This window comes from Gracilinanus agilis, chromosome 1 (assembly GCF_016433145.1).
Source record: "Gracilinanus agilis isolate LMUSP501 chromosome 1, AgileGrace, whole genome shotgun sequence".
Classification (NCBI taxonomy): Eukaryota; Metazoa; Chordata; class Mammalia; order Didelphimorphia; family Didelphidae; genus Gracilinanus; species Gracilinanus agilis.
The window spans coordinates 381,305,774-381,328,792 of record NC_058130.1 but is presented as its reverse complement, the minus strand read 5'-3'; the positions used below and the strand labels follow the sequence as shown (position 1 = coordinate 381,328,792).

Below are 23,019 nucleotides of genomic sequence, written 5' to 3'. Positions count from 1 at the left end.
AAGAAGATGAACAATTGTTATATTGACCTTCATGGTAAAGATAGCTTAATAAATCTCAAGTGATTAATTTAAAATAAAAAATTATTAAAAAAATAAAGACAAGTTTTGTTCTTACTGTGGATTTCCTATGGGTCCTCCTGCAAACTGTGAATTTCTGTCCAGAAATTCTTGTAAACCTTTTAGTTCCTGTATCACTGATTCTAACAGCTGAGGTGGTACGCTACTTTCAATCTACAAATAAGAGAAACATTTTTAAAAGCTGGAAAACTTTTCATTACAAAATAAAACATGTAGTAACTTTAACATTCAGTACAGAATAAAAATATCTTCATGGGTTCACTGTGACAAAGAAGATTTTCAGGAACAATAAAGGGGCCTATCTACCAATTCATATATTGAGACTAGAACAGAGTTTAGAACTAGGTAAATAATACGAAAATAAAATCCTATCAGAGTTAAAAAGATGGCAGATAACTTTTGTGATTAAAAAAAAAAAGGTAAGCAGAAGGGAAATATGATGGGATTATATCTGTAAATCAATCAATGAATAAACATGTATTAAGTATTTACTATGTGTCAAGCAAAGGCACAGGGATACAAAAAGGGAATTCCAGGGCATGTTAGCTGTTTATTATTGTCTATAAAATAGATTTTGGCTTTGGTGACTTGTAAGATCTCTTGAGAATTTGATTCTAATCTGAAGAAGTACACATATAAATAAGACCATTCCTATTCTGTAATCTTTAACTATGGATAAAATAGAATTTCTGAATTACCTGAAAATTATATTTCTGTTATAAATGATATATACATACATGTGTATAAAATGTATACAATTTCTAAAAAAATTTAATCTTTTGCATTTAAATTATTTTAATTAAATTACTTGAGAGAAATCTTACCAGGTACAAACACCCTCAAAAATGTTTCTTATTGATATATTGTATTGATATACATTCAGACATAGCTAGTGTACAGATTTAGTTTCCTTGATTATATTTATTATTTGGGAGAATTTAGACAATCAGTATGAGTCCCTGTAAAGTGATGGTAATATTTAAAAAGAAAGCACTAACAAAACATACAAATAAAAAGCTTAATAAGTACAAAGCAAAAAAACCCACCAAAAAACCCTAAAAACTGCCCAACTGAAATTGGTACATCCGCCCTACACTTACTGTAATAATCTCTCTGCTGCCACTCCTGAATACCTTCTCCACAACTAAACTTGCATCCCAAATATTTCTGAAAAACAAAAGAACATTTTAATTAACTATTACATTAACTCAATGAAAACAATTGTAAACATTGTTAATGTCCTTCCTGAAGCTCAGCAATGTAAAATACACAATACAGAAGAATTCAGCATGCTGTTTTAGGTTATATTCTCTCAAGTCAAATTTACTTCATCTATAAAACTTCTCTTGAGAGGAAAATAATGTAAAGTACAGTGTAAGTTTGGTTGCTAAAATTATCCTGATAAAATATATGAAGAATCCAGATGCAATTATATAACCTGATGTCAGTTGAGATTAGGAGAACCAGGAAAAACAGATACAATTATACAATACAATACAAAAACCAAAAATACAACAATGTAATTAATTTTGAAATGGGGAAGGGGGGCAGCTGGGTGGCTCAGTGGATTGAGACCCAGGTCTAGAGATGGGAGGTCCTAGGTTTGAATCTGGCCTTAGACACTTCCTAGCTATGTGACCCTGGGCAAATCACTTAATCCCCATTATCTAGCCCTTACCACTCTTCTGCCTTGGAACCAATACACAGTAATGATTCTAAGATGGAAGGTAAGGATTTAAAATAGATAAAATAAATAAAGTAAAATAAATTATAACACAGTATGATTATAATAATCAAATCTGGCCCTGGAAAAGAATTGCAAAAATGTGTCTCATTCTTTTTTGAACACTCTAGATGCATACTGCATATGGTGCCAGATGTAATTTATATACTGGAGGAGCTGACTTGTTTTTCATATTTCTTTATTCTCTCTTATAAGGGATAGCTTGCTGAGTATGTGAAGGGAGACATTATGTTATAGAAACAATCTAAAAATATATATCAGTAAGTACTTAAAAAAATACAATGGATGCTGATGCTATCTTGTAGCACAAAGTCTCCCTTTATTTGAATAATTAAAAAAACAACAACCAGGAAAGCATAGCAATAAATAAAATCACTTACAATCTCCCTTTTACTGTTGTTTTGCTTAACTATCTCTCTGTTTAACCTAAAGGAAATGTATTAATAGCTAAAAAAAAGGAAAAAAAATTATTTTGTATAAATTATTATAAATAGAAAATGTCAATCAGCTAGTAGAAATAATGTTTTCCTTAAGTAACTCACCCCATGATTCGAGAGAAATAAATGCAGATACCATTGTGTTTGCCAGAATACACCATCTCTGGCCCAGTCATACAAGTAATATTTGCTGCAGACTGCGACAAGTGGCTTCCAGTAAGATACATTGGTGTTGACATGGCAGGAGATTGCTGCACACCTAGGACACATAAATCTTTTTAAAAGTTTCCAAACCTTCAATGACAAATGCTTTTTCTCATATGCATTACATTATAAGTAGATATGTGGTTTCATTTTCTTGAATACTGAATTCAAGTCCAAATGTGGAACCCTAAGATATCTGTGTTTTAAGAGAGGAATATTAGGTACAGTAAAGGAAGTCTGACAATATATCTGTTTTTCTTGAACCTGGAATATGACTAGAAACAATTTCAGAATGTGTTCGCTCTAGAACCCAAGTAAGGTATTTCTAATGAACAGCACCAAGGGCATTCTGACAAACTGAGCACCATCTTTGCCCCATTGTAATGGCAATTGTGATTTTCACTCTTTTCTTGATTGTCTCCAAATTAAGTTAAATAAAATTTTAAGGATAAGAACTTTCACTGCCAATTCTTACCAGGGATAAAAATGTAAAATATTAACCAAAGAATCTTTATGGTAGGTTTCAGCTTGTCAATGTTTTTAGGTCAAAAACAAAGTAAAGTACCTGGAGGAGGTGTTCCCAAGAAGGATGGATTAGGATATGGACTACCAACAGGCACAGGGGAACCTAAAAATGAAATCAGAAGAAAGTCTGAAGAGCCTGTGAGTCCCACATTCCCACGGAAAGGAAGGGTAGGGCCAAAGGAGGCTAAACACTCCCCATTTTGGGATTTTCGATAATCCTCATGGCTTTCTCTGAATTTTCACTTTTTAGAATACTGGCTCAAAGTTTTAGTTGTTACAGAATCACATTTTTGGAAATGTTGCCAATGTGTGATGAGAATTTTAAGATATAAGATGATAAGAGATATGTACGTTCTTTCATAAAAATCAGAAGCAATAAATTAAGACAGAATGAAATGCTTTCAATATTTAAAAAAGCACATTATGGAAAAGGCTACAGAATTTATAAAATTCAAAGAGAAACTGAAATAGTCTTAGTTAATGTTTTATACTCACTAGGATAGACGGGAGACCCCAAAATGGGTCCAACATTACTTGGAGGAGGAAGAGCTGATGGAAATCGCATCTGTGCCTCTCCACCATATCTATTTTAATAGACAAAACCTGAGTTACTTCATCTAATACATATGTTGTTTAGAAACCATGTTAGTTGTGTTCAAAATGTTTAAGAGGCTACAAAAGTACTATACTGAAATACACTTCTTAAAATTTTTTCAACCATATGCCCATTGCATATATCTTTATATACAAAATACACTTATATTTAAATAGCATTTACTATGTCCACAAAGGCTATTCCTTCTTCTTATTTCTAAAATCATAGTGCACTTTCTAAAAATATGTTTGCATACAAAACATTTATAGGAAAGAATACATTTCTTTTGAACTATTCAAAATTCCTCAAAGTAAAAAATTTTATATTTACTGTATAAATAGTACAAAACAGTAGAAACTTAAAAATTGGAAGGGAAGTCATTTATTCAAACTTCTACCTTAAGTATGAATCCACCCTATAATATGACTGAAAAGTGGTCTTAGGCATCCAATTAATGACTTTAGGGTAGATTCAAGAAACTTGCTAACCTCCCCATTTCAAAAGCAGCTTTTTACACTTTGGGATATCTCTAATTTTATACATATACATTTTCTAATTCTGAACTGAAATACATTTCTTTGTAATTTCAAGTTGCTGTTCTAGGAGTTGCTTTTCCACTCTCAGGAAACAAACAGAATCAATTGAATTCTTCTTTCTCATTAATGTTTCATTGAGGGCTTATAACTAGAGGTTAATCCCCAAAAGAAAGGTAGTAGGAATACCATTAGTCACTCTAGCCTCCCGCTATTACAAATGAGGAAGCCATGACCGAGAGATGTTAAATAATTAGCACATAGTCATTCTAGTGGTAAATACAAAGGTGTGGTTTCAAACTGGGCTCATGGTTGTGAAGCTTATGAAGTTCTTTATCGAAATGGAACCTGTGTTTTGTAACAGATTTGTCAATGGGACTCAAAAAATGTTAAGTGAGAGTCAAGAAATGAAAGAGAGAAGGAAATAATGGAGAAATGAGGAAGAAGAAAGGTGAAAATACAGTGGCATTTGAGGTTTATGTTAGGAGCAGATGAGAAAGGAGGCATACCATACCATTTTTAGTTTCATTAGGGCTATGTTAATATGATTTGTTCAATTTCAATGGTCCCTGATCAAAGACAATTTTATTCTCTTATCCCCTTAGCATCTCTGAAGAAGGTAAATGGCTGAAATTCCTTTCTGGGTCAAGAGGTACTCATTAACAGAGTTAATTTGAACCTGAGTCTAATCTTACTATTTCCCCAAAATACATTATTTTAAAAAGTTATAATTCTAGGTGATGTAACTGAAACAAAAAAAGTACAGATGAAAAGAACATTTATCTAAATACCTGAAGAATGCACGAGTTGCCCAAGCAGACACCTCTCTATCACAGGCAGCAGTGGAGCAAGCCAGGATAAGGCAAGTTGCACAAGCCTGGTCCTCCTATAGGAAATATTACCATTCATTAATATTGCAAATATTAAAGTATTTAAATATATTTTAATGTGCTAACACACACACACACAAACCCTCTGCTAATACTGCCTGTTTTAAAAACATATATAACATTATAGCATGCAAATCTTAACTTATTAATAGTACTAATTCTAGTTTATTCCTTAATTTAACCCAAATTTCTTCATTTCTGGACATCTTCCACTTATTACCATACTAAGAAAACAGTAATATTTTTGTGCTGTGAAAGCCTCTCTACTATTTAACCTTAATAGCTGTCTTGGTTTATTCAGAGTTACAGTCTTTTTATTAAAGTAATCAATACCTAACTCATTATGAGATATTTTGTGATAGGAAAAAGTACATTTTGTATTTTGTAAAGAAAAGTCAAATGAATGAAAACAGAAAAAGTTGTATTTAAAACTTTAAAATAGGACTCTGGTTTGTAATAACATGAATTAAAGTATGTTCTAAATATAACTATAAGAAAAATCAGAACAGATCACAACAGATGAAAATACAGTTCTATCCCCAAGCATTAGCACAGAAAGACAAAACTGGAGCTACTAATGAAATAAAAATATAAAAAGAGTAGGAGATGAAATTAGTTAACTATATTCTTCAATACCATATTAATCTTCATTTTTTAGGGGGCAGCTGGGTAGCTCAGTGGATTGAGAGCCAGGCCTAGAGATGGGAGGTCCTAGGTTCAAATCTGACCTCAGATGCTTCCCAGCTGTGTGACCCTGGGCAAGTCACTTGACCCCCATTGCCTACCCTTACCACTCCTCTGTCTTGGAGTCAATACACAGTATTGTCAATACACAGAAGGTAAGGATTTAAAAAAAAATCTTCATTTTTTAAAAGACCAGCTTAAGCCAAAGAAACTCACCTGGGCTTACTTTATTTAAACTGAAATTTTATGGCATATAATAAACACAAAGTAAAAAATAATTACCCATTGGCTACTTGGATTATATAAAATAAAACGAAACATTCTACTATAATTGGACAAGAACATAGAGTTACAGGGGGACTTCTGGATTAAGATGGCTGCAGAGTAGTTGCAGAATCCTTACTCTCCCCACCGCCAACCTATGTGATACCTCAAAAGAACAAAAAAACCAAGTTCAGATGAATGAAGGGACTCCACAATAGGGTGCAGCATCGAAGGTATGTGGGATTTTTTTTGGCATTTCCATGCTCAGGGGGTGAATTAGCTTCCACCAAAACGCAAGCTGATCAACCCTCCTCCACCCCACTTACAGTGCCAGAGTCACAGCCAGTGTGCCAGAATTAGAGTGGTGTGGGGCAATCTCTAAGTTCTTGGCAGCTGATTTAAGAACACCCCTGAGAGCAGCTAGATGCAAAACCCCAGGAGGCTGAAGAGTGCGCATCTTAGGCGTGGAGAGAGGAGTGAGGTGGCACACAGCAGAAACCCAGCAGACTCAAAAAGTAGCCTCAGGCAAAAACTGCTCCATAGCTCCATACACAGCCTGCCCTCTTCACTCAGACTTCTGAGGGAAACAAAAACCAGCATAGTGATGGCTAGCAATGCTCAAGAAATACCAACCACCAAAAGGAACAAGGGAAAGGCACTACCTCTGGATATTTTTACGGAGAAAAAATCCAGAGCACAGAGGAAACAGCAGAGAAAAGACAAATAAATACATCCAAACCTTCCCAAAAAAATGAAAATTGGTCACAAGCTCTTGAAGAGTTCCAATCTGAGATCATGAGAAAGGTAGAAGAGATTTGGCAAGAAAAGTGGGAAATAGTTCAAATGATAGGCAAATTGAAGACCAGAAGTAACCAGCTGGAAGTCACAAAGAGCTAGATAGACTAGACTAAACAGGAAAATGAAAAGATTATAGCTGAAAACCAATATTTAAAGACTAGAATTGGGCAAGTAGAAGCCAACGATTTCACAAGACAGCAAGAATTAATAAAGCAAAACCAAAAGACTGACAAAATAGAAGGAAACATAAAATATCTCATTGACAAGATGACAGACCAAGAAAACAGGTCTAGAAGAGACCATTTGAGAATCACTGGTCTTCCTGAAAAAAATCAGAGACAAAGAAGAATCTTGACATCATACTACAAACAATTATCCAAGAAAATTGCCCTGATATCCTTCAAAAGAGGGTAAAACAGACATTAAAAGAGCCCATAGAATACCATCTACACTAAATCCTCAAAAGACAACACCCAGGAATGTAATAGTCAAATTCAAATGCTTCCAAGTTAAGGAGAAAATATTACAAGAAGCCAGAAAGAGACAATTCAGATATCAAGGAACACCAATCAGGATTACAGTTTATGGCAGCTTCCATACTAAAAGCCTGCAAGGCTTGGAGTATAATATTCAGAAAGTCAAGAGAATTGTGTCTACAACCAAGGATCACCTACCCATCAAAACTGACTGTATACTTCCAGGGGAAAGTATGGGCATTCAAAAAATAGAAAGTTTCCAAGTATTTGTAAAGAAAAGACCACAACTAAATGGCAAGTTTTATATCCAAACACAAAAAATCAAGAGAAACATGAAAAGGTAAATAAGAGAGGGGAAAGAGAAAAAAAATTTTTTTAAGGTTCTTTTTTAAGGGCTTCAATAAGATCAAATTACTTATATTCTTATATGGAAAAATGTTATTTGTAACTCTCAAAAATTGTATTCACTATTATAGTAATTAGAAGAACTATACATAGGGAAAGGTTGGGGTACTAAGTTGTCTAAGATAATACACACACACAAAAAAAGAAAAGAAAATGGGTGGGAGAATAGAAGATGGCACCAAGAGAAACTTGAAGGAATAAGAAAAATAGGATAATCTATACCACACAAAGAGGTATATGGGAAGGGGAGTGGAAGAATACTATTATAAGAAGGAGAGGAAGAGAATGTTAATAGGTAATACTTAAACCTTACACTCAGTAGAATCAATTCTGAGAGGGAAGAGCGGCTAGATCCATTGGGGTACCAAATTCTATCTTACACTACAGGGAAAGTCAGAAGAGGGGTTAGTGGGGCAGGGAGTACATAAAGGGAGGAAAAGAGGGGGGAGGAAATTTAATAGATCCTAAAAAAAAATAACAAGAGGGGAACAAAAAGGAAGGGGGTGGAAAGGGAACTAAAATAAGGGTTGGAATTGGGGGATTGATTAAAAGCAAACCACTGGTTTAAAAGGAAATAGCAAAAGAAGAAAAGGCAGAATTAGGAGAGGATTTCAAAATGCTAGGGAATACACAGATGACAATTATAACTCTGAATGTGAATGGGATGAACTCACCCATAAAATGGAAGCAACAAGAAGAGTGCTAAAACCAAAAAGCCTACCATATGTTGTCTACAAGAAACACACATGACGCAGGTAGACACACACACAGGATAAAGGTGAAAGGATAGAACAAAATCTATTGGGCTTCAACTAAGCAAAAGAAGGGAAGGGTTGCAATCATGATACTGGACAAAGCCAAAGTAAAAATAGATTTGATCAAAAGAGATAGGGAAAGTAATTACATCCTGATAAAAGGCAGTATATACAATGAGGAAATATCAGTACTTAACATGTATGCACCAAATGGTATAGCATCCAGATTTCTAAAGGAGAAACTGGCAGAGCTCAAGTAGGAAATAGATAGTAAAACTATACTACCATAAAACTGAACCTTCCTCTATCAGATCTAGATAAATCAAACCAAACAATAAATAAGAGAGGTGAATGAAATCCTAGAAAAATTAAGAGTTAATGGATACATGGAAAAAAATAAATAGGGACAAAAAAAGGAACACACCTTCTTTTCAGCAGCATATGGTACATTTCAAAGACTGACCATGCACTAGGGCATAGAAACATGGCAAACAAATGCAAAAGAGCAGAAATAATAAATGCAAACTTTTCAGATCATAATGCCATAAAAATAATAATTAGGGTAGATGGAGAGGCAAATCAAAAATTCATTGGAAATTAAATATGATTCTCCAAAATCAGTTAGTTAAAGAACAAATCATAGAAACAATTAATAATTTCATTGAAGAGAATGACGATGACATCTCCTACTAAAATCTGTGGGATGCAGCCAAAGCAGCACTCGGGGAAATTTATATCCTTGAGTGTATATATTAACAAATTAGGGAGGGCAGAGATCAATGAATTCGTCATGCAGATCAAAAAACTAGAAAGCAAACAAATAAAATCCCCAGATGTAAACTAAATTAGAGATCCTAAAAATTAAAGGAGAAATTAATAAAATCAAAAGTAAAAGAACTATTGAATTAATAAATAAGACCAGAAGCTGGTACTTTGAAAAAAACAAATAAAAATGACAAAGTATTGGTCAATCTAATAAAAAAAAGTAAATGAGAAAACCAAATGAACAGTATCAAAGATGAAAAGGGAGACCTTACTTCTAATGAAGAGGAAATTAAGGCAATCATTAAAAACTATTTTGCCCAATTATATGGCAATACAGGGGCAGCTGGGTGGCTCAGTGGATTGAGAGCCAGACCTAGAGACTGGAGGTCCTAGGTTCAAGTCCGGCCTCGGACACTTCCAGCTGTGTGACCTTGGGCAAGTCACTTGACCCCTATCGCCCACCCTTACCACTCCTGGGCTAAGGACGGTCCCTAGCCCGGATGAAAAAGGAGGAGGGTTGGGCGTGGGGCTAGCAACCCCACCCTGTAAAAACTACATCTGCTAAAGAAACTGCAACCTAAAGTAGGGGCAGCTGGGCTAGCTCAGTGGATTGAGAGCCAGGCCTAGAGACGAAAGGTCCTAGGTTCAAATCCGGGCTCAGACACTTCCCAGCTGGGTGACCCTGAGCGACCCATTGCCTACTGGTTGTGGCCCTATGCTCCTAGAATGGAGTCCCAGGATAAAAAAAAAAATATGGCAATAAATATAACAATCTCGGTGATGTGGACAAATATTTACAAAAATATAAATTGCCTAAATTAACAGCAGAAGAAAAAGAATACTTGAATAATCCCATATTAGAAAAAGAAATTGAACAAGCCATCAAAGAACACCCTAAGAAAAAATCCCCAGGACTAGATGGATTCACAATTGAACTGTATCAAACCTTCAACAAGCAAACCAACAAAAATCACATGATTATCTCAATAGATGCTGAAAAAGTCTTTGACAAAATACATCACCCATTCCTATTGAAAACACTAGAAAGTATAGGAATAGAAGGGCCTTTCCTAAAAATAATAAATAGTATATAGTTAAAATCATCAACAAGCATCATCTGCAATGGGGATAAATTAGAAGCATTCCCAACAAGATCAGGAGTGAAACAAGGATGCCCATTATCACCTTTATTATTTAATATTGTACTAGAAACACTAGAAGTAACAATTAGAGAAGAAAAAGAAATTGAAGGCATTAAAATAGGCAATGAGGAGACCAAGCTATCACTCTTTGCAGATGATATGATGGTCTACTTAAAAAATCCTAGAGAATCAACAACTTTAGTGGAAATAATCAACAACTTTAGTAAAGTTGCAGGATACAAAATTAGCACACATAAATCATCAGCATTTCTATATATTTCCAACATATCGCAGCAGGAAGAGTTAGAAATAGAAATTCCATTTAAAATCACCCTATACAATATAAAATACTTAGGAATCTATCTGCCAAGACAAACACAGGAATTATATGAACACAACTATGAAACCCTTTCCACACAATTAAAAATAGATCTAAACAATTGGAAAAACATTGAGTGCTCACGGATAGGACAAGCTAACATAATAAAAATGACTATCCTACCCAAATTAATTTACTTATTTAGTGCCATACCTATCAAACTACCAAGAAACTTTTTTACTGAATTAGAAAAAACTATAACAAAGATCATTTGGAAGAACAAAAGATAAAGAATATCAAAGGAAATAATAAAAAAAAAATGTGAAGGAAGGTGGCCTAGCTGTACCAGATATTAAACTGTACTATAAAGCAATAGTCATCAAAACAATATGGTACTGGCTAAGAGACAGAAGGGAGGATCAGTAGAATAGACTTAGGGTAAGTGATGTCAGCAAGACAGTCTATGATAAACTCAAAGAGCCCAGCTTTTGCGACAAAAACCCACTATTTGACAAAAACTGCTAGGAAAATTGGAAAACAATATGGGAGAGATTGGGCCTAGATCAACATCTGACACCCTACACCAAGATAAATTCAGAATGGGTGAATGACTTGAATATAAAGGAAGAAACTATAAGAAAATTAGGTGAGCACAGAATAGTATACTTGTCAGATCTCTGGGAAAGGAAAGATTTTAAAACCAAGCAAGAGTTAAAAAAAATTACAAAATGTAAAATAAATAATTTAGATTACATTAAATTAAAAAGGTTTTGTACAAACAAAACCAATGTGACCAAAATTCGAAGGGAAACAACAAATTGGGAAAAAAATCTTTATAAACAAAACCTCTGACAAAGGTCCAATTATTCAAATATATAAGGAGCTAAATCAATTGTACAAAAAAATCAAGCCATTCCCCAATTGATAAATGGGCAAGAGACATGAATAGGCAATTTTCAGATAAAGAAATCAAAACTATCAACAAACACATTGAAAAAGTATTCTAAATAGCTTATAATTAGAGAAATGCAAATCAAAACAACTCTGAGGTACTATCTCACACTTAGTAGATTAGCTAACATGACAGCAAAGGAAAGTTGTGAATGTTTGATGGGATGTGGCAAAATTGGGACATTAATGTATTGCTGGTGGAGTTGTGAATTGATCCAACTATTCTGGATGGCAATTTGGAACGATGCTCAAAGGGCTTTAATAAAAGTCTGTTTGCCCTTTGATCCAGCCATACTACTGCTGGGTTTATACCCCCCCAAAGAGATCATAGGGAAAAAGACTTGCATAGAAATATTTATTGTTGTGCTCTTTGTGGTGGCAAAAACTTAGAAAATGAGGGAATGTCCTTTAATTGGGGAATGGCTGAACAAATTGTGGTTATCTGTTAGTGATGGAATACTATTGTGCTCAAAAAAATAATGAAGTGGAAGAATTCCATGTGAACCGGAATGACCTCCAGGAATTGATGCAGAGTGAAAGGAGCAGAACCAGGAGAATATTGTACACAGAGACTGAATCACTGTGGTACAATCGAACATAATGGACTTCTCTACTAGCAGCAATGCAATGATCCAGAACAATGCTGAGGGACTTATGAGAAAGAACGCTACCCACATTCAGAGGAAGAACTGTGGGAGTAGAAAGAAAAGCGAAGAAAAACAACTGCTTGAACACATGGATTGATGGGGATATTATTAGACATGTAGACACTAAACTATCACCCTAGTGCAACTATCAATAATATGGAAATAGGTCTTGATCAATGACACATGTAAAACCCAGTGGAATTGTGTGGTGGCAGCTGGGGGGGAAGGAGGTCTTTGGGGGAGAGGGAAATAACATGAATCATGTAACCATGGGGAAATATTCTAAATTAAAAAAACAAAAAACATAGAGTTACAAATACCTGATGTAGTTTGAAGAATCTTTCGATCTCTTCTCCATCTCCCCCCAAATTACTAACAAGGAGATGTCTCAGTTGATCCACGGGTCTAAGTTTGTGAAACATAAGACTTCCCTAAGAAAAAAATTAAGAAACTGATGATCACAAATACTGCAATTACACAGTAACAAGGAACAAATAAATACTGCATGCTCACCAAGAAGAAGATTCAAATGATAAACTCAATGCTTTTGTAAAAAAATTAAAGAAAACAAACCAAAAAAAACAAATATCCCCAGAAGTCATTGAAGTTTCAACATCAAATGTAATAGAACCACATAATACATTTCAAAAGAAAATACTAATAAAAATGCTAATGATAAAAGTAATCTTTTTTTTTTTGACTAACTGCTCTTAGAAATTGAGTACAAGTTGGTATGAGATCTTATATTATTTTAAAATACTGCATAGCAAATAAAGCATATTATTTCAGGAAATTATTCTTCTTCTAAAATCTACAGTTATCAGATTATTTGATCTTCTGTTTGTTTGTTTTTCCTCCCCAGTAACTGCCATCATGTCTGACTCTTCTTGAACCCATTTGAGGGTTTCTTGGCAAAGATATTGGAGTAGTGTGCCATTTCCTTCTCCACATCATTTTATAGATGAGGAACAAAGTTAAGTGAGTTGTCCAGGGTCACAAAGTCACTAAATGTCTGAGGCCAGTTTTAATTCAAGAATATGAGTCTTCCTGACTCTAAGGCTTGGCACTCTACCTAATCACCTAACTATCCAGATATTCAATTTACATATAAATTATAATTCCATTAAGATATATAAAAATTACAATACTCCACTAAGATTTCACTAGAGAAAATATTTATGCACATAAGCCAAGATAATGGTATTATGCTAAATAGAGTATATTAAAATCTATTGCTTAACAAAGCAATTAACTATTTCCTTTTTCTTTGTCTCCATTTTAATATATGCTTACCTGAGCAGAAAGCAAGACAAATTTCTTTGGGGGTAACATATGTTGTTGCACAACAACTGGTGAATCTGTTATTGGAATATGGTCCTTATTTAAAGGTGTTATGATCTTATCCATTTTCAACTCATCTATTGCAGAGAGAGCCCAAGAATGACCATCAACACGTGTTGTCATCTATTTGTTAAGGAAAAAAATCATTTTCTTAAGTCATTAACTGAAGATAAGAACTTCTAGGAAAATAATTTTATTATTTTATGAACAGAAAGATGATTTAATAAACACACAATATGACTTAAACACATGATGGACTTTAATACTCAATTCTTGCTTTTTACGATATTCAGCGTTTCCCCCCAACTTACACATATTCCTTGTGATCAAAAGGCAAAGGCATTAGTATTTTCAGAACTTAAAAACCACTTATAGTTTGTGACATGACTTATGATATGCTCACAATGGGCTCACAATATATATTTTTCTCAACCCAAAGCACATCCCACTCCTAGAAAGTGGTCAATTCAGAGAGCAATGAAGAGTTAAGTTCTTACTGATATAATTTCTTCATTTCTTCTCTTTTCCTCCAAGAAACATGCATAAAAATACAGGATGCAATTCCATCTTTCTACTGCTAAAGCTTACAGCTTAGATGGGGACCTTATCACCATTTCCCTAGATTATTACAACGGTCTATCTGCCTTGGATCCTACCCTCCTCTAGGCAATTCTTCAAAGAATGACCAAAGTGATTTTCCTAACATAAATCTGACCATGTCATTTCTCTGTTCAACTCCAGAGGTTCATAAGATCAAACAGAAATTCTCTTTAACTTTTAAAGTTCTTCACAGCCTTGCCCACCCTCCCCACCCCCATATGCACACAACCCGGAGCATGTTCTCTCCCCACCCTGGCCTCTTTCTTTGATGATGCTCAAGAATCATCTTTCCAATGAATGAAGCCCTTCTCAATCTTCTCCAATGGCTAGTGCCTTTCCTGTCTATCTATCCTATATTTACTTATTTTTATATTTATTCTATGCATACTTGAATTTGCTGTTTCCTTTAACACAATGTAAAGCGGAAAGAAGGAAACATTTCATTCTTTGACTTTGTATCATCAATGCCAAGCACTTACTAGCTGTTTAACCAATGCTTGCTGACTTACAGGATCATAGAGTAGGTCTGGAAGAAGATTCTAAAAATCATCTAGAAACCCTAATGTCACAGATAAGGAAACTAAGATCCAGAGGTTACACAGGTTAGCCTATGTCCAAATTAAGTAGTGTTTTTTTGTCCAGAACCATAATAACTATAGTTTTTCTAAATGAGAATGCTCTGTCCTTCAACTCTTCAATAACTATCCACTGTATGCCAAAATTTAAGCAAAAAATTCTAGGTAATCCCAAAACAATCTAAGCTGTAGGAACTGCCTCATGAAGGAAAAAAAAGACCAGAAAGTAGTAAGTTTCCATAGAATTGAAAAAGAATATTCATTATGAAACAAATGTATTTTGAGGAAGCAATCTAAGATTAAATGTAGATTATTCTGATATAGTTTCATGCACATCAAATGAAACTTTTAAAAATTCTAATTACATGAAATTCACTGCAAACATAGTAATGATAAAGATTTGCAACGAACAAACTATAACACAGTAAGTGAACACTGTTCTATTCCACTTAATTTTCTAATATAATGTTATATTACTAGATAATTAGGAGCACATACCCAAACTAAATCACAGTTCTCCCTTTTCTTTTCAGGAAGTTATTTACATTTTAAAATATCTGTATCTAAAATCCAGAGTACTCAGGATGATTTACCTGTGTTTCCATCATTGGTTTTTGGAATGGAAAAGTGTCATGATTAACACACCACAAAATATCATTATCTTCATTTTCTGATGCTGCCATCAGTAGAACACCTAAAATGAATAAAAGAGACATAAATATGGCACACACACAAAGTCAAATTATACAGACAACCAATGTTATTTTATTAGTCTAAAAACTAATTAATCTAAAATTTGTTATTTGACAAGTAATTATTGTAATATTCATACAATATTTGCTTCAATTTAATTCAGATTGTCCTAAAGGAAAAATGTTTAAAAGAGTTACTGCATTTTTTTGTTCAATATTCGGTATTAAAATGTTAGTCAATCAATCCCAAGACAGTAGATATATACAAAGTAATAGTGAACGTAATAAATTTCGCATTTTCTGTGTGTAAAGGTGCAAATGTTTTTAAAAACAGGTAAATAAAAAAAATTTTAATTTACAATTTGGCTTTAGAAATCATCAGACATACATGTAGTCAAGTACTTCTTTGTCCTCAATTCCCTTTCCTTCTTAGTTAACTCTACCGCTGGTGGCTTATTGTTTTCTTCCCACCCCGGGTATTAGTGGATGATTCCACTGATATCCCAAAAGCAAACGATTAACATATGTACTACCGAGGTGGTTAAGAAATTTTATCATATATCAACAGGAAAAAAATTAGGAAGCCAACTGATAGTGGAAAAACAATGTAAATAACATTTATTCACAAAGTAAATCTCATATGCTAAAAAATCATGTGAATTTGGAGATTAAACAAATTGAGAGATCTTAATTTTTTCATCTTTTAGCTGTAAAAGTTGCTAAAGAAATGCTAAATATTTTTGTCAAACATATATTATAGTATAGTGAACTATATATAAGTCTAAGAGTAAGCAAAACTAATTTCAGCAACATTCATGCTATGACATCATAAGCAAAATGAAACTTCCATTTTCAATAATGTCTGAACTTAGAGAATAATTAGCATCATAAATAAAATGTAAATTACAAAAGTACAACTATGAATTCTCCTAAAGAAAGTACTAAAATGATTGTAGTATTAAATAATAATGTTATAAATGTCTATAATGTGGGACAACTGAAATAATTCTGCTTAAGATCCAATTCTCTGTTTCAAAAGTCATACTATGAATAGATATAACAAAAAGCATAAAATGAATAGAGAAATAAAAGAAAAAACATTTGGGGAATATTTTGTGGCTTAAGCCTTAAACTAATGGGACAAAAGAAAAATCTCATCAGGTCTGGACAGAGTTCGATAATTCACCTAATGACTTAAGGGAAACTGTGCTTACTGTTTTTCCATTCCCTCCCTAATCTTTAATTAGTAAAGGATGTGGCTGCATTGTAAGGGTTGATGGTTGATAATGGTGACTAGTTGCCTGGGAGATCTGATGTACTAGAAAGGGGAGGGTAAAAAAGAAAAAAACCGGAAGAATCCCAGTAATTTTTTTTGAGGTAAAGAGCAATAGAAGCTAGATGTGTATCCAAGAATGAATAGTATGTGAATTGAAACAAAAACTATTTAAATCACAAAGCCTATACTGAGGCATAGTATTGATTTAGGGTGGGTCCTCCATTAGGGCAAATAAATGAATGCCATGAAATGGTTAAATTGCAAATTCACATGGGAACCAATGACTACATTTTAAAAACTGTAATTTCAAATAGCACAGATTCAAATACACGTGGTCAGTTGAAGAGATTTGTGATTCACAATAATTGGGACATGGCTGTATATACTAAGGAAAGAAATCAAGGACTAATTAGGGGGCAAAGAGGGGTGGCAGGCACACCTTAAGGAGAGTTGAGAAAATTTCTAGCCAATATCAGTTTTAATTGTCAGTTCAAAATATTATCAATGTAGAAGAAATAAAAGTAAAAATATAATGTAAAACTATATAATAACAATAAATTAAGGCTCTATTTCAAAATAATCAGCTATAAGTAAAAATATATTCAAGTCTTTCCTCTCATGTAGACAGTACCATATTTATTATTCTTGATTTTGTTAATTCTTTATTTTCAAACTCCATAAAATGTAGTTTTAACACTATAGGAATGTAATATAAGCAACCTGACTATATGCTAATACTTACCTTTGCTATAAAGAGCTCTATGCACCTTTGATGGCTTTTCCACAGTTGAAGAAGCTGAAAATCCAGGAGGTAACCGGACATGAACTAGTATCAGAGAATTGGGCCTTGCAAATGGCTGTCTAAATGGGCACGTGCTGAAATATAATCTTACACCTAGGGATATGGGAAAATAAAAAAATCAGTCACATACAATGGAAAAACTAAAATGCATGCTAGTGGCAAACATTCATGATCAATATTTTTATTCAGAAAGGAAGAACTTTGTTAAACTCATAAATGTTTTTTTAATTCACTTAAAATTATTCCAGAGGAATACTGACTTGAGTTCAATAAACGTAGCTATCATAATCAACTAAAAATATTTTTTTTGTTTTTAATTGGTAGTGAAGCAGTTATTCAACATGTGGTAAACACAGGGTTGCCAAAGTCAGAACAGGGTTGGAGGATATAAACTCTAGCTCCAACTCTGGTGCTAATGAGTTACGGAACCTTACTTAACATTTCTGACTTCCTGGTCTCCCCTCTTAACTTCTAGTTCCCAATGCTCAAATCAAGCCCCACTCCCTGAATGAGGGCTTTCCACCGCTCCGCCTTTGCCTTCTTGTTGCTATCACCTCCCCCAAACCCTCAATAATCTTGTATGTTTTATATTAGTTTTGTATATAATTATATATATGTATATGCTCTCATCCCTGACAGAAGTTCCTTGAGGGCAATTTGATTTTTGTCTTTGTATTCTAAAAAAAAAAGAATATGGGAAGAGACCCCCAGATGCAGATAGTGGTATATCCCATTAGGTATAACCCTGAATACTCAGCCTACTAAAATCCTTTCCTTTGAGTTCCTAGTATGTGCCTTCAAGACAGCCTTCCCCTTCTCTTAAATCTTAACCTATCTATCCTTTTCCCATTACAATTCCAAATGCTTAGCAGAATGCCTGGGACATAGTAGGAATTTAACAATTCTATTGGTTAATTTCCTTATCCATTCAAAATAAGACTTGAAAAAGAAAATTCTATAATGGAAATATGTGCAGGTGCACATGCACACATCTGTGCATGCCTTATGCCTTCTTTTATTTTCTTTATCCATATGAGGAGTTTGGAGTAGACGTCTTCAAGGTCTTTGCTGGCTCTACATTAGACTGTGGTATAATGTTTCATACAGTGAGTGGCTGATACAAGAAAGAAGCAGAAGATAAATGTTTATCACTTTATTTGATGACTTAAACATACCTGCATGTGTGATTGCCAGTAACTGACAGTCTATGGATTCTGAGTTTTCAATCACTGCTATTTGGACAATTGGCTTAAAAACAGAACGGTCTATGGTCCTAAAAAGCAACAGAAAAGTTTTTCAAACAAAATTTCATGATGTCAAAAAATGTGCAGTAAAATATAATTGGGGAGATTTTACAAAAAATATTTTTACCATGCTGAACATATCTTAATCAAATGTAAGATTAACTTTTTTTTAAACCCTTACATTCTGTCTTAAAATCAATACTATGTACTGGTTCCAAGGTAAAAGAGAGATAAGGCAATGGGGGGTTAAGTGACTTCCCCCAGGGTCACACAGCTAGGAAGTGTATTAGGCCAGATTTGAACCCAGGAACTTCCATCTCTAGGTTCAGCTCTCAATCCACTGAGTCACCTAGTTGCCCCAGATTAACTTTTTAAAAACTCAACAACCAGTATCATATACAGCAGAGAAACACTAGGAATATTCCCATTTAAAAAGAAAAAGTATAGGGAAAATATATATGGGAAAAATATTCATGGCAAGTATTAGATAAGAACAACACATCAAGAACTTGATATGAAGAAATAGTCTAATATGGGCAAAATTAATTCCTAGTCTACAAAGAAAGTCAAAGGACTTTCCAAAAAGGAATCACAAATTGTTAATAATAATTTTGAAAAAAATGACTATGTGACCTATTAGAGATACAAATGAAAATAATACTAAGGTGTAACTCATATCAAACTGGCAAAAATAATTAAAAGCAATAAAATGCAATGCTGGCTGGGTTGCCTAGAAAAAGCTATACACATTCACCATTTGTAGAACTACAAACTAGTAAAAATCTTTTTAGAAAACAATCTGGAGGGACAGATAGGTGGCTCAGTAGATTGGGAACCAGGGTTGGAGACAGGAAGTCTTGTTTGGCCTTAGACACTTCCTAGCTGTGTGACCCTGGGCAAGTAACTGAACCCTCTATGCCTGCTGATTGGAACTGATACTTAGTATCAATTCTAAGACAGAGGGTAAAGGTTTTTTGAAAAGAATCTGGGAAAAAATACATAAAAGATCAACTCTCTGACCTAAAAATGTCATTGGATATATCCTGAGAGTGGTATCAAGAACAAAATAAAATTCATCAGTATAGATTAACTTCCTTATAAAAGAAAAAAAGGCAACAGCGGGAAAGAACAAGTAACAAATTCATAAAATACAATTGTGGTCCGCCATGGTTAAGCCTCATTATTTGTATTATGATTTTTATTGCTGATTGAAGAATAAACAAAAATTTGCTTTTTTGGGAGCATGCCTGAATTTTACCATCTTATATTTTAGAGTAGGGCCTTAGGCTTAGTTGATTCTTTTAAGAGCTAGAATGTGTAGTCAAAATTCTTTTCAGAAATGAAAGTGCAATCCCAATTTTAATTCATGAAATTTTTAATTATAGACATACTCAATCTCATTTATTAGTCTTAATAATTAAATGGGAAATATAGCTATACCTAGAACTGAAGTAGTTAATATTTCTTTTTACAATTACCTTGCAATGTTTCCAGCAGCAGAAACAATAGCATTTTGTGAAACGGAAGCAACTCTGCTTATTCCTTTTCCATCTTGGCCCAAATCATAAACCTATAATTAAATAATTATGTTCAAATAGTACTCTCCTTTAAAAATGAAGGAAAAAAAGGCACACAAAAAGCATGTACACATTTCTTCAAATAAAACTTTTCCTAAGCTTATTTTATATATCTTCAATGCAACAATGAAAAAAGAAAGGACAACATTGGTAGTTACATTAAAGGATCTCTCTAATAAATACTTTGGGAATGGTTTTTTAAAGGATAAACAGCTCTAGAAATCCATCAATATCTAATAATAAAGAGAATATTTCTTTTATTTTCTCATGTTAGATATTATTAGTTACCTGTATCACTCCTTTCTCTGAGCGGGTGTATAAGATATTTCTGGAATTGTCTATTGCAATCTGTACAATGGGATCTAAGTTTAGGGGTGTGGGGGTGGGGAGAGGAAACACAAACCAAAGTTGAACACAAGTTATTTAAAATAAGTTTGCTGCCCAAACCACTATGCCTTAAGGCATTCTTCTCAATTACTAGGTGCAAATAGATGAAATAACTGGTGGGAAATGTCTGGAAAAAAAATTAAAAGACCCCCCCACAAATACAAGGTACAACTGTGTATACTAAACTTTAAATGATTTACATTTTTCTTTTTCACACATTTCTTATCCATGAAGACAGCAAAATGTATATGATTTACTTCATAGAAGTATTTCATTTAATTAACAGGTAGATACCTTATATTTCATGAAAATCCCAGTTCTAAACTAATTTCTCCCCCTAACAAGTCTTTGTAGACAAAAAGGACTCCAAATTTTCAATTTTATTAACAAATATTTATTTAAGTTAGCATATATTTTACTCTTTTTGCAATTTCTTCTGGCCTGTCTACATAGCTTTCAGTGTCCCTAGGAACAATACTCACGACATCTCTGTATAAAGAATCTTACTACCAGCAGTCATACACTAATCATATCAATGCAAAATAAGTCTTTCATACAAAGATAAAGATTTACCAATAAAACATTATCAATTTACTATAATAAGTATAGCTATGATATCTGTGACTTTGATACTATCAGTTTCTTATTCTTATGATAGTTTCTTACCATCTTCTGAGAACGTGAATTGAAGCAATGATGGAACAAGGAAAGAAAGTGAACTCTTTGAGTGGTTTATCTTTCTGCACCTCTGGCTAAACCAGCCAGCTTCTGCCTGGAGGAATATAAAAGATTGTAATTCTATGTTAATTCCTTCACAGTAATTACTCAATTTTAATTGTATATCTGTTTCATAAAATGTCAATGGCTTACAAAGGACTGTTAAAAACTAAAAGTTTACTTTTCCCCAAGAAGTGTTGTGGAAATGCTATATACTGGTAAACTAATTTTTACATTTTCCTGAAAATTCTTAACCAAGCAATAGGAAAAAGTATGCACATATTTAAAAAAAAAACAACAAACAAACATCATTCTAAGAGGTTTATAAAATTATGGGTCCTTGGCTACCTCAATTTCACATAAATTCTTTTAAAAAAGACTCAATCATAGCAGTGGCAGCAAACTTCTCCAGAGGACTATGCCTTGAAAATGAAAGTGGAGACATTTAGCATTATAATAAATGTAGAGAACAAGGCATACATTCATTATTGGTGATTTTGGGGAGATAAAAGCAGGGATAGAAGGGAAAAAAACCATGTACATATAAAAGAATAAACAGAATTAAATACAAGGTTCTTTTTTTTTTTTTAAACCCTTGTACTTCGGTGTATTATCTCATAGGTGGAAGATTAGTAAGGGTGGGCAATGGGGGGTCAAGTGACTTGCCCAGGGTCACACAGCTGGGAAGTGGCTGAGGGCGGGTTTGAACCTAGGACCTCCTGTCTCTAGGCCTGACTCTCACTCCACTGAGCTACCCAGCTGCCCGCCTACAAGGTTCTTTTGATGGGAAAACATTAACAAATGGAGTGGGGATCAGAATATTAGATTATATTAGATTAGATATTCAACCATTTTGGAAAATAATTTAGAATTATGGGGGAAAAACTTATAAAATTCTTAGTAATTTTTAGCATTTTGATTTTCTTATTTGGTAATTCTGTTGTGGGTTTTATACTCCAAAGAAATTATTATAACTTCTGGAAAATAAGCCAAAAACAATAAAAAGTTAACATGCCTAAGACACTTTAGGCAAGGCACAGTTCTTTCAAAGGGAGGGAGTATTGTGGGGAAAGTCACATATATGTTCTATAGTTTTAAAAATTTTAGTCAATCTAATTTATTAAGGGTTGATATGCTGACTATTATAAAAAAGATGTTATAATTCTGAGTCATTTGATTATGATTATTTTCTGTAACTTCCCAGTGTGATTTTCTGTGGGAATATCACACAATTTAATAAGAAAAGCATTAGACAGAATTCTACTTATCCTACCACCTGTAGGTGGTATTTTCTTCTCTGTAAAATGAAGCATCTTTCAGATATATGGTTAGAAGAAGAATTCTTAAGCATTAGAGAGACAGAAGAGATCATAAAAGATGAAAGAGACAATTTAAATGACAAAACCAAAAGCTTTTGGTAAATCATTTCGGTGAGTACGAGAAGCTGTCAAATGAGTAAAAATATCTGGCATCATACATCTTTAATAAAAATTTGATGCCAAAGATATATAGCAAGTTGATACAACTATACAAGGCTAAGAACTTTCCTTCAATAAGTAGTAAAGAAAAATAGTAAAAGGACATAAACCACTAGTT

General features: G+C 33.6%; 1 protein-coding gene across 2 annotated transcripts in view; it reads right to left on the bottom strand.

The window, feature by feature from the left end:
• Positions 1-23,019, bottom strand: part of NUP155 (nucleoporin 155) — a 70,868-nt gene that overhangs the window by 37,114 nt on the left and 10,735 nt on the right. For both annotated transcript variants that reach the window (XM_044664306.1, XM_044664315.1), the window contains exons 7-20: positions 21,373-21,478; positions 20,608-20,681; positions 20,221-20,312; positions 18,674-18,771; positions 17,439-17,591; positions 15,322-15,422; positions 13,506-13,676; positions 12,533-12,643; positions 4,908-5,002; positions 3,484-3,572; positions 3,029-3,091; positions 2,365-2,518; positions 1,179-1,245; positions 116-231 (exon numbers count right to left, since the gene is read on the bottom strand). In XM_044664306.1, coding sequence (XP_044520241.1) covers positions 116-231; positions 1,179-1,245; positions 2,365-2,518; positions 3,029-3,091; positions 3,484-3,572; positions 4,908-5,002; positions 12,533-12,643; positions 13,506-13,676; positions 15,322-15,422; positions 17,439-17,591; positions 18,674-18,771; positions 20,221-20,312; positions 20,608-20,681; positions 21,373-21,478 — 1,490 coding nt within the window. The remainder of the gene's footprint in view (positions 1-115; positions 232-1,178; positions 1,246-2,364; positions 2,519-3,028; positions 3,092-3,483; positions 3,573-4,907; positions 5,003-12,532; positions 12,644-13,505; positions 13,677-15,321; positions 15,423-17,438; positions 17,592-18,673; positions 18,772-20,220; positions 20,313-20,607; positions 20,682-21,372; positions 21,479-23,019) is intronic.